General features: G+C 40.1%; 1 protein-coding gene across 7 annotated transcripts in view; it reads right to left on the bottom strand.

Annotated features, from left to right (window-relative positions):
• Positions 1 to 12,329, bottom strand: part of EGF (epidermal growth factor) — a 61,642-nt gene that overhangs the window by 5,477 nt on the left and 43,836 nt on the right. For 3 of the 7 annotated variants that reach the window (XM_061478565.1, XM_061478570.1, XM_061478579.1), the window contains 3 exons: positions 8,840 to 8,990; positions 6,225 to 6,389; positions 1,983 to 2,085 (listed from right to left, as the gene is read on the bottom strand). In XM_061478565.1, the coding sequence (XP_061334549.1) occupies positions 1,983 to 2,085; positions 6,225 to 6,389; positions 8,840 to 8,990 (419 nt within the window). Of the gene's footprint in view, positions 1 to 1,901; positions 2,103 to 6,224; positions 6,390 to 8,839; positions 8,991 to 10,938; positions 11,044 to 12,329 lie in introns of those variants that run through there. The other 4 variants (XR_009747663.1, XR_009747659.1, XM_061478602.1 and 1 more) reach the window with 3 other exon arrangements.

Genomic DNA, 12,329 nt, shown 5'->3' with positions numbered 1-12,329 from the left:
AATTTATAGGTATAGTTTCAGTGTCGCAATACCTAGCATTTGATATGTGTAATAGCATAAAAGCTCGTTACCCACTACATGAGCCTAGATGGGCAAGAACAAGGAAGTCTTTGCACCCCCTCACCCCAGCCTCACAAATGAGCAGTAGCACTGTGGGCTACAGAATGAGTGAGTTGCATGAGCTTTTTAAAGTCACACACCATCCAGTCCCCGTACAAAGTCCTTCATTAGGATTATTGATGCTGGGTAAATCAACAGCACCCAAAAACCTATTTCAGTGCCTTAAAAGTTGAGGAGCTATAGAGTTTTCTATCCCTGATGTAGTATAATCTCCTTTTTATACATAAAGCCCCCCAGTAATGCATTTGAAATGAACAGTAGAAATGGACAACTTCCTGCTGCTTTTTGGCAACTCAACAGTTTCTATTCTTAGCGCATGCATGTGTGAAGTCCCAGTGAACTTAACACTCAATGGCTACATCAGCACAGAGAAAATCACATTCATGAAACCCCAGGAATCCATTACTGTGTAAGCAGCAGCAATTAGCAAAGGGTTGGTGGTTTCTTCTGCCATCCTGCAACAAGCCATTTGCAATAAATTACATCATTAATGTATTTAATGTCTCCCAGTGCAAGAATTCATGGTGAAATTTAACACAAGTGTGTAAGAGATGAATAAGTTGGATTTTTGTTGATTCAGTCCATTGCTTAGCTGCTTAATTACTCCTATGTTCAGCAAAAATGTCATTGACCACTATTATTAACTGGGAGGACAACAGCAGGTGGGACAGAGCTGATGTTCTGCAGGCCTCCTAGAGCAGCGCTCCTAGGCAACAAGCTGTTCTCATTCCCAACAAATGTTTCTGATTTTCCTAGTCTCAGACATTTTGTAAACTGTGCTTTTTGTCTCTGCTGTGGACAAATGATGGCATTGCCACAATTCAGCACATTTGCTGACTAATACTTGGAGGAGCTCTGTTGGTAGTAAAAGGTCCACAAGAGCATGCTGTTGACCAGCTAAGGAGCAATATATCCTAACCAGGGTCAAGTAAATTCAGCACGCTCAATATGTGTTTGATAGTTTGTTTCAGGGCCTATGCACTAACAAATCCTGCCAGGCAATCTAAACCATGGGCGTTGAAGAGTCCATGGTGCTTAGCTAATGTGATGCTACCTGAATAAGTATGGTGATACCTGCATTATAGCAGCTTATTCAGAGCTGAATGATATGCGTGTGCAGACAAGCTCTCAGGGTAAGTCATGCCTTTCTGAGAAAGGAGTCTCAGACACGGCGCAGATGCCAGGTACATCACTTTTGCACATTTCAATTGCAGTCCACCCAGTAGTGGAATTTCATTTTAATACCAGTGAGAATCAGGTCCTTAGATCAGATCTGATGGGGCCAAATTCTCTGATGCAACTTCAAAAACAACGACAGAAACAGGCCAGTACAAACAGATCATGATGGCAATTCTATCTACACCAGTGCAAAATTAGTATTTTATATTCCCTTCCAAATTGCCCAATAACATTCTGGTTGTTTCTCTTTACAAGGTAGTAGCCTCTAATACAAAAACATCTAATTTCATCAGCCCCCAAAATAAAGTTCAACATCTCGTGGAGCACATACTTGACTTCCAAGAAGCCTTTTTTACAGAGGGCATGCTTTCCTGTGAAAATAACTCTGTGATATGCCATGTCATCACATTGCCATTTCCTTAATTTAGAAGACAGTTCCCCAACTGTTGTTTTCAAAGCTAACAATAACACTGGATAATGGTTGCAATACATCCAGGCAGCTGTGAACTTTGAGGGATAACAATGAGGTAAGATGAACTAGGGTTCACAGCAAAGCACTTGATGACTCTAGCAGTTATTTAATATATTTAAGATGTGAATTATTTGATGGATAATCTCAAGTGGATCCCTAACACTCTTTGATCCTTCCTGCTTCCCTCACCACCCCACATTAATATAGTTACCCGAGACTTGTTGCTAGTAGGTGTCACGTTCTCATTGTCAGCACGGCTGCTGGCTTCTCTTATCGCTTCTGCATAGAGATTCTTCCTATACAAGTTTTGACTTCTGCAACAGAACAAAAGCTGAAACAAATTATTTTGCTTTGGGAGGAACAGATGCTGCTTCCTTTCACACATTATGCTATGGGTATTTACAGAAGGGGCATATAATTCGTTTTCTTTCATTGGTTTGGAAGGGTGTATTACTGTCAATTACTGCACAGTGGTTAAAACAAGCAGCTTGTCAGAAACAGAAGTCAGTAAGAAGTGAACAAATGTTTGCTGTAATGTGCCATCTGTAAAGGGTCATTTATTAGAAAAAAAAATTAGGCCTCATAATTTTAACTATCCCCTTCTTTTTTCTTATATTATGCTATTTTTAATATATCCCTCTTATATTATCCCACCCAACGAACATTGTGAGTGAAGCCCAGAAATAAAAATGACTTTATTTTTGTACACCATTGATAGCTACAATTATGAAAGTCATTTCTGCCATTCATCTGCAACATTTATGAAAAAAAAAAAAATCAGAAATTTCTATATAATAAACGAACTGAAAGCCACAAAAACTTGGAATTTAGACATTTCCAGGAAAAAGTATGACCAACAGAATTAACTCAAGGGGAAAAAAAGCCAAGAGGACAACGTGGAATTGGAAAAGGAAACAGATAATCAGCCCTAAGTAGCTAGTTCCATACATTTGAAAAATGGTGGTTTTGAAGTTAAAACAGCAATTGCTTGTAAGGCACTATTAAAAGCCCATACAGCCCCTAACTTAGAAAACATGGTCCTAAGAAAAAGAACTCATGTACACTGGTTGAGCCTCAAGTAAGTGCATTTATACTGACTTTACATACATGTTTTTTTCTTCTCCTAGACATCAACTAATAAAATTAATGTTACACTCTTCAAATTCCAGAAATCTCAAGTTGTAAAATTCCTTCATTTGATCTATTTGAAATAAATTTAGTAAACATGTATCTAAGAAAATAGGAATTTTTATTTTTGCATCACATTCACATACTGACTGGGAAAATACATGTGTTGCAATTACTGTATGTTGTTCCCGCCATGACAATACAATGTAAAGAAAATTTGCTTTTTGCTATAAATGAGAAAAATCTATCTATCTCCATCATGGATTTTCTCACTAGATTCTCTACATCTTCCTATTGCCTCCAGTAAAGGATAAGACTGGGACTGCTCATATAAATATAAACAGGTGCCAGATCTGAGGATATACCCACAGAACAGACGGCTGGGAAATTAGTCCATTTTGAATTTTCCTGACACAATGGCAAGGCTGCTGTTCATGTTTTGTCACTCGGATGTGCCCATTCTGCATTGCAGCTCATAGTGCTGATGAAACTCAAGCCTGTTACTTAAGAGTCCTAAAATCCATTGCACAGATCTCACATACAGGCACAGTGTCCAGCTGGATGCCCTGCTCAAGAGGATCACTAATTCTACATCTTACTATATAGCATGCAGAGTAACAGATGCCAGATGGACTTGGCGGGCATGGGAGTCTTCATGGGCAACTGAGCACAAGCAGGCGACGCAGTGAAATTTAGTTGACCAAGCATGGAGAAGAGGCCAAGAATTTCTCATTCCCAATCCTACCCTTTTCTTCGTGGCCGAGGCCAATTGGGATGAAGAGATTGTTTAAAGCTGTGATTCAGTGTTGTTGGGGTCTTTTTGCTGTTGTTGGAAAAGACCTGTTTTCTTGAATCCCAAAGACAGGAAATGACATACTACATACTTGTCAGACTACATTAACCTAACATTAAGATTAACACAATGATCTTCAGCAGGCTTCAGTCATTGAGAAACCAACCCAATACTTTTATTCTTGGCCTCCAGTTCACACATTTTTCTAACTGGCAGGTGTAGATCTCCAACTTCATTTCCTCCAATTAAAATGAGATAGATAGGCATCTCTATTTTACAGGGGGAGGAGCAGGACTATTACAGACTTAACAAGCACTTTTCAAAATACAGTAGATTACGTGAAAAAGCTGCATAGCAATTTCAAATCAAATGCTGGTTTTTAGACCCCAGTTAAATAGGGATTTTTGGTCAGTGTTTTCATTTTGATCTAGTTATGCTAGTAACAGCTGCAGTACAAACTCAGTCAAGCATGTAATTGAAAACTTGTTGTTGAGATAAATAGTTATATTGATCAAAAGCATTTGGCAAGAAAGAAAGGTAAATCAGAGAGAAATGACAAAAGAGAGAGCAACAGAAGAGAAAGAATATCTTCACACCAAAAATCCAGCCACATTCTGACTATTTTTCATGACATATGTTTATATGATATATACGGGAAATAAAATAATCTCATGATTTGTCTATTCTATATGTATCATTGCATTGATTAGCTTCTGAATCCCAGGTCGTGAGAACAAACCAGTTTGAACTTAGCTTTAATTCCAGACCCATACCAGTAGTTAATAGAAAATAAGAAATTTGGCAGCTTCTTTACTTTATAGACTAAATATCCTAGGAACCGCTAAATAAGAACAGAAAAATATTGGCTTCCATATTTAACTTCTTTTGTAACTTAACTTTTTGTGCCTAGGACAGTCTAATTTTAAAATTAGCTTAAACAACAAACAAAACCCCTGCACATGAAGGGCAGGCAGAGAAGAGTTTCAGAACAGCCCTGTGGAGAAAGGCTTGGGGGTGCTGGTCTATGAGAAAATGAACATGAGCCGGCTTCAGTGTGCGCTTGCAGCCCAGAAAGCCAACCGTATCCTGGGCTGCATCGAAAGGAGCGTGACCAGCAGGTCAAAGGAGGTGATCCTGCCCCTCTACTCTGCTCTTGTGAGACCTCACCTGGAGTATTGTGTGCAGTTCTGGTGTCCTCAATATAAAAAGGACATGGAACTGTTGGAACAAGTCCAGAGGAGGACACGAGGATGAAGACAGGCTGAGGAAGTTGGGGCTGTTCAGCCTGGAGAAGAGAAGGCTGCATGGAGACCTCATAGCAGCCTTCCAGTGCCTGAAGGGGGCCTATAAGGATATTGGGGAGGGACTCTTCATTAGGAGCTGTAGTGACAGGACAAGGGGTAATGGGTTAAAACTTAAACAGGGGAAGTTTAGATTGGATATAAGAAGGAAATTCTTTCCTGTTAGGGTGGTGAGGCACTGAAATGGGTTGCCCAGGGAGGTTGTGAATGCTCCATCCCTGGCAGTGTTCAAGGCCAGGTTGAATGAGGCCTTGGGTGAGATGGTTTAGTGTGAGGTGTCCCTGCCCATGGCAGGGGGGTTGGAACTAGATGATCTTAAGGTCCTTTCCAACCCTAACTATTCTATGATTCTATGATTCAGTAGAAGACTCTTGATTTGGCTGCTGTCTGGCTTTTTATTTGTTTACTTGAAAATATAAATATGCATTTAAACAAGAGCTTCTAAGAACAGTTATTTGCCAAGGTCATGGCCAAAAGACTCTAACTTATTAAATGCTGAGTACTTTCCAGTCTAAGGGACATGGATGACATTTAATTTAACATGAGACTGGGTTCTCAAATAGTGACTGCAGGGGTTCTTTTTTGCCATGAAAAGAATCCCAAACCTGCACAATTCATTACAGCCATGGAAAATGTCAGGGAGTACTTTTACAACAGATGTGCTTTAGGCTCACAACCCTGATTTTATTCTTTCTACTGCAAGGAAAACTACTTTCACGTTCATTGCTGGAGGCATCACGTGGAAGCTTGGTATTGGAAGGTTAGTACGCTGCTTTTCTCTATGGCAAGGACAATTTCTGGTGTAACACTACACTGAAAAGGAAGCAAAACAAAACTAGCAGGATAGCTAGCAGAGAAGAGCCAAACCCTGCCATGACAATTCCAGACATCTAGAGCTCTTAAGGGAAATCAAACAAGAAGTAAATAGCATGCTCCTGAATTCTCTCATCAATACAAATTACTCCTTCTCTTCAAACCTAATAAGATCTGTTCTTCTTCTCCCCAGACATGTCACTCAATAACACCAGTGTGAGTATTGTAGGCAAGATATATGCCAGATCTTTCTGCATTATTCATAGATCCAATTATTGACAAGCAAAAGAGTAGGATGATATGGCGATTTCCACCAGCTGAGGAGCAGCTCACGTTCTTCACCACGAGCCCCCTGTGAAACTCAGCAGCACCTCAGTCCCTGTGGCACACATTCACGGCATGTGTTTGGAAGCACTACCTGTAGCAGTAGGCAGCCAGGTAGCCCAGCAGGAGCAGGAGGACCAGCCCTGTTATGCACACGGTGATGGTGATATTCCGCATCTTCACCCGCTCGGCATGCTGCTGCTCCCACCACTCCAGGTCGCTGAACTGGCACCGCTCCCCAACATAACCTGTCACACAGCTGCCAAAGGGAAGTAAGCAGGCTTTGTAACTGGTGGCAGATGAAAAAACGCAGATCATCACTTCAGTCACTTTGTGTATTGATTTAGCATCGGCAACCATTAGAGAAATACCTGGTTGAATTTAGTAGTAGTGAAGACTAAATCACTTTAAAAGAATGGCTGTCAAAACCTGTAGAATTCGATGTTAAAAGACTTCTTTTAATGCAATGTTATTGAATCACCTATAGAATTATACAGAGAGATTATAATTTTCAGATTGCAATAGGTAAATAATAGAAGAAAAATAACTAGTGATTAGTGTTTCCCTAAGTTTTTTCCATTTATCTGTTTCCAGCAGCAGTCCTGTCACTACAGTCCCTAATGAAGAGTCCCTCCCCAACATCCCTCACCCTCATGGCCTTGGGTGAGATGGTTTAAGTGTGAGGTGTCCCTGCCCATGGCAGGGGGGTTGGAACTAGATGATCTTAAGGTCCTTTCCAACCCTAACTATTCTATAATTCTATGATTCTCTGCAAAATAAGCTCAAATCCTTCTCCCAATTATCAGTGTAGTTTTATTCAAGTCGAAAGAGTAAATCAAATGAGCAAAAGAAGCAGGATTTGACCTGCAGCAACTTTTACCTAATGTTCTGAAACACTGTATCAGCATTCATTATTAAATCAGGCACAAGCACTCATTCTGCCACAAGTCAGAATACATATATGTTGGAAGGCAGAAAAATGATAATTTTTTTAATGTAAGATCACAATAAATTCCAAAAAAAATAGAAGATTAGCTTGTAGTGTATGAGCTTTAATTAATTAAAATACAAATCACATTTGGTATGTGATTTTTGGTGGGTAACATTTCTCCATGACTTCTTTTTAGTATTTAACATACTACAGCCTACGTGAATGAATGCTGCCATCTAGTGAGAATTCAGCATTGCGAGAATTCAGCAAGGTCCGCACGCAAATCCCGTCTCTCAAGATGGCTAAACACGACTGCTCCTTAGCTTTTTACAGGGCTTGCATTTCCACGGCTAAGGAATACATACATTTAGAGTCTTATTATGCACTAACACGTAGCAAATAAAAGAAGAAAGATGTGATCCAGTTTGAAAGTTCTGCAGTTTAGTCTCTTTAGCTTCAGTAGGAGAAACTCAATGAGGAGTGAAAAGTTTTCAATTCCTCTAAAATTGACACTAAAAATCTCTAGCAAATACCAGAGACGACCCTGAGTCCATCTCCTGTAATGACTTTCCCCAAGGGTTTTGCTGAGTTTAGAAATCCACAGCAAAATACACCCACTTCATTCCCATATATGTACACAAAATCATAACATTCTTTTCATATTCCTGCTGGTACAGAGTTCTGTAGGCAGGGGAGACCAATTATATTTAAAAATAAGGAAGACTAGGATTTGCAGTGCCTGCAGGAATTGCCTGGTACAGAGGTTCCTGCACTGCAGTACAAGGAAGATCAGGGGGAATGGTGGATCAGAGAAACACATCAGCAACAGTTTGCTCTCCTTACTCCAGGGTTATACAAGGGCCATTCAAGTTTCTGAGACACAGAGGGAGATTCTATTATAATCAAACAGTATTCATCCCCTGCACAGGTCCTCGCTAACCAGGTGAGACCCCAGGGGAGGGGACAGGCATTGGATTTGTCCCACTGTAATTACTTTTATGCTTGATTTTAAAGAAAGATATAGCACAGAGTCGAATACAATCAAGTTACACAATTAAACACCAGCACTAATGGTTTTGAAGAAATGATTACCCCATGACACTTTGCTGTCACACTGACCAGGCCAAGGGTGACTTCTGAAGATATGAGATTCTGTTTGCTTTTACCAGTAACTGCATTTGGGGAAGAACAAATGAGGCTTCACAAAAATATTGACAGGAGGAAGGAGGTCTCATTTTTGAGGTCTTATTGCTACTCTCCTTGTTCTTAAGAGGACCATCATGTGGTACCTTTTCTGCCAGGAGCCAAGACTCTTCAAACTGTAAGGGAAGATGTTGACACCAGACTTTTCCTCTCTGGTCCCAGTTAGAGAAGACAAGACAGAGTCTCAAAGGTCCTTTTCCATCCCAGTGACTGCTGGGATGAACAGCTGGATGAACACATGAACAGCAGGGCCAACAAGGAGGTATAAGTCATCATTACACAGGAGAGAGAGCAATCACCTCATTCATAAAGTCATGAGCTCTAAGTCATTTCACAACTTATCTCACATTTCCAAAGCAAAGAATCGAGTGCTTAGGGGACAAATCCAATCCTATTATTAATATTGCAATGAGTGCGAATGGATTGATCATTAACAGAAAAGAGCAGAGTCTGATGATAATTCCTACCATGAGTGATGAACAGGTAATTTACGGACAAACACTTCACTCTCTGCACTCAACTGAGCCCTAACAGTATCATTCATCAGCATAGACAATACAAATTTCTGTACTTACTTGCAAGCATAGTCTTGTAGATCAGAAACATAATTGCACACTCCACCATGGAGACAGTATGACTCGTATGAAGGAGGGCATCCTACAATATCACCTTGCATGGGGACTGTAGAATATTCATTGCTGACATCAGTGGGGGTGAAAGTAGCTTCTGAAACACAGGATTTCACAAGTGTATCTCAAACTTTTGGCAGCATCTTATGAAAGAGTTCCAGAACTTTAAGGAAAGTAGGCAAAAATCTCTAATTTTGATCAATCACTTGTGTTTTACTCCTTTGCTTATGTTGTTTATCGAATTTAATCATGCAGAACTTAAGATCAAAATACTAAATATGCTTGATTCTAGATTTGCAATGAAAGACTTATAGAGGTTGGCTGCATTCTGTCTAAGATGTGTGAGTACAGCTCTGAGGAAAAACTTCTCTGACTGTCTAGTTAGTTAGGCTCAAATGATATTTAAGGTGCAGCTTTAGGGTATGGTAAATCTTTACCATGCACAAAGTACCAGAGTCATATGTACAGGTGAAGGGTGACTGTATTTCACACATTTGGATCTTAGACTAAGAAGCTTCCACATGCAACTTGATCTCATGCAAATTATTTCTACTCTGCTGCCATCCACTTGATTACATCTGTGTGTGACTGCAGATTACATTTTTTATAGTTTCAAGCTCAGGTACAGATAACAGCATTACTGGGGAAGCAGGGTACTCTAGTGACCCAATTTTGAACCACTCAGTGTCATTTATATAGATATCTAGACTAACTAGTTTTAAAGGTAGCTCTAAATCTTGCACAGAATGACCTACAGTGCAGTCATGCCCTTATAGAAAATAAGTGCTTTTTTGCCTTCTTTGATGCTGCATCAAATCTATAGGTCAGAATCAAATATCTACACAGCAAAGAATTTCTAGCAGTATGGTTGAGCAGAAATGTGCCTTATTACTCTCATACATTTTATGGGATCAGTTTTATGACTCGCACCAGTTTTATTGCAACATGACCTTCAGTGACATTTGTTTTTAAACTTTTATTTGCAGAACTGCCATGGCAAAAAGCCTGAGTGGAAAGGGATGAATGGTTTTACTGAACCCCAGGTGTGGCTGCATTCTGTAAAGGAAATTTCAACTTGCTAAAAGAGCTTATTAGGCAAATAACTAAAATTGTGTGTTAAAACCCACAAAGACATGGAATCAGACTTACAGCTGAAGGACCTAGAAGGCATTACTTCCAAGTCATGCATCACTTAAAATCATCATCACTTAAAATCAATTCAAGTGTCCTGAGTGACACTTGAAGCTACTGAAAGTTTAACTAACTGAAAAGAGGATGGCGATCCTAACAGGTGTTCTACTTTAAAAAGCCATTATTTCCTTCTGGTTTTCTGCAAAACCAGATCTGTGACAATCACAATGTCATTTCATCGTCCGGCTGTCTGGAGATCTTTACTCCAGATCTGGAGTAAAATTCATCCTGATGAAGTGGGCTGACAGAGAGTAAGATGATAAGCCACTCAGCTCCAAGCTTTCAGGGAATGCTGCCATCACACTGAAGCCCTGAAAGGAGGGTCAGATAGGCAATAGTGATTATCTCCCATCATAAAACTAGTATCTCCCATCATTAAAATGGCAACCAGATTTTCTAAAGAGTTTCAGAGCCCTTTTGAAAATTTAGACACTTGATCTGAAAGACTTATTCTGAAGATTAAATGGGACTTAAATTATGTGTTGTTCTTGTACTGGGCTTCTGCAAAGGGGAAGAAGGCACAGAAAGCTTGAAAAATGACAGACTGAAATCACCTCCAAAAATGTTACCTCTAGGAAACACTTGCTTCTGTTGATTGTAAAGGCTGTTAGGTAGATGTGTCATTATATTTGACAGTAAAAATTAGCATTGAACCTTAATGTAGATATTTCCAAACTAAACTTGAATCTAGTCTCCTTAGCCCACCCCAAAACAGCCTCCTAAAGTAATGCTAAATGGATCCACAAGCTGCCCGTTGTCACTATAGAGGGTTTCCTTAATTTCCAGATATAAGAATTCATCACAACTCTTACTTAAGGGCCATTTAATTTTAATTGTTCACTCCATGTACTCACTGCAACTGCCATCATCAGCACACGAGCAAGTGAAGTTTCCTTCTGTATTTGTGCAGGTTGCATTCTCTCCGCAGGTGTGGGACCCCGTCTTGCACTCATCAATATCTGTCACCCAAACAGTCTGCAGTTAGAAGAACGAAATGCCTCAGAGCATCAGTTAAAGGGCAGCAGTTGCAGCATTGAAGAACTCCTGGCGTTGGAGAACTCCTGGCATTGTAGAAAAACACTAAAGACCTTCCTTACGCAAATGTAAATGTAACAGAAAAGCAATCAGTATATTTCCTATGCCAAGTAATCACAGCCTCCCTAGCCTCTCGGAACATGCTATGCTGCTGCAGAAGCTCTCCACAGGGAGAAGGAAGGAAAGGCTTCCCCATAGAACAAATGCAGTAGAGTTGAGGAGAAGACTTAATTTGTACTAGATATATTCTCCTGGCATTGCTAGTCTTAGCTTTCACTCCAGATGAGCATAGAGTACCGTCAGTTGACATTCTTGCAGTAAGACGGCAGAAAGGTTTGGGAGTGAAGAGTTGCCCACCCTTGTACCACCCACCTGGTCCAGCCTAAGCAAAAAATTCAGATGAAGGAAAGGGTCTAGAAACTACAGGTTTATCCAGTTTGTGTAAACACTTAAATGAAGTTGGTCTCTGAATTACTGTGAAGAGGCTCCCCGAGTACAAGAAGAGTTTCCACGCTTGTGTTAAACTGATACATACCCCTCACCCACAGCCTGTTGCACACTCTCACCCTGCCTCCACACCTTCTCTAGCACAGCCCACAGTGGCAGCTCTGGCCAGGCTGGTACTCATCCCCCAGGCTGGCACATGCATGGTGCTGAGTGCCTAAGCACCCTCCTCAAAGGTGTAGGCTTTCAAAAGGTTCACATACCAGAGAATGGGAGCCTCTGGTTCACTTTATGAACTGTCAGCAGAATACATTTGCCAGATTTACTTTGGGTTAACAAAATCACAAATCTATCCTCCCAATCTGGGTGAAATTATTGCATAAACCACTTTTCTACCATAAAATTAAACAAGCTGTAGTCCAGAACACTGTAGTAAATTCAGAGCAATTTTAAAAGAAAAAAAATACGGGAACAAAACTGTTGGAGCATGTGGTTTCAACAACACAACATGAACTTATCTTATACCATCTTTGGGTGTTCTGACACATCTCTGGACACTGTGTATGCAATGCCGGTGTCTAAAATTGAAGTACAAAATCACCAGTTTCTGTTTTTTATACTACATGTCAAGTCATCAAGCTTGAAAAAAAACAGAATTAGTTTCAATTCTGTTTACATCACAACAACATTGCATTGTTTATAAAACGCTGTGAAAACTATCTTACCATATTCTGGACTTAAGGACTTCAGGAAGATAATGAACTGT

The sequence above is a fragment of the Pezoporus flaviventris genome, unplaced genomic scaffold (genome assembly GCF_033815535.1).
Source record: "Pezoporus flaviventris isolate CSIRO_AGI_PZ_B2104156 unplaced genomic scaffold, CSIRO_AGI_Pfla_v1 ptg000002l, whole genome shotgun sequence".
Lineage (NCBI taxonomy): Eukaryota > Metazoa > Chordata > Aves > Psittaciformes > Psittacidae > Pezoporus > Pezoporus flaviventris.
The sequence above is the reverse complement of the archived record's forward strand: the minus strand, read 5'-3'. Positions and strand labels throughout refer to the sequence as shown.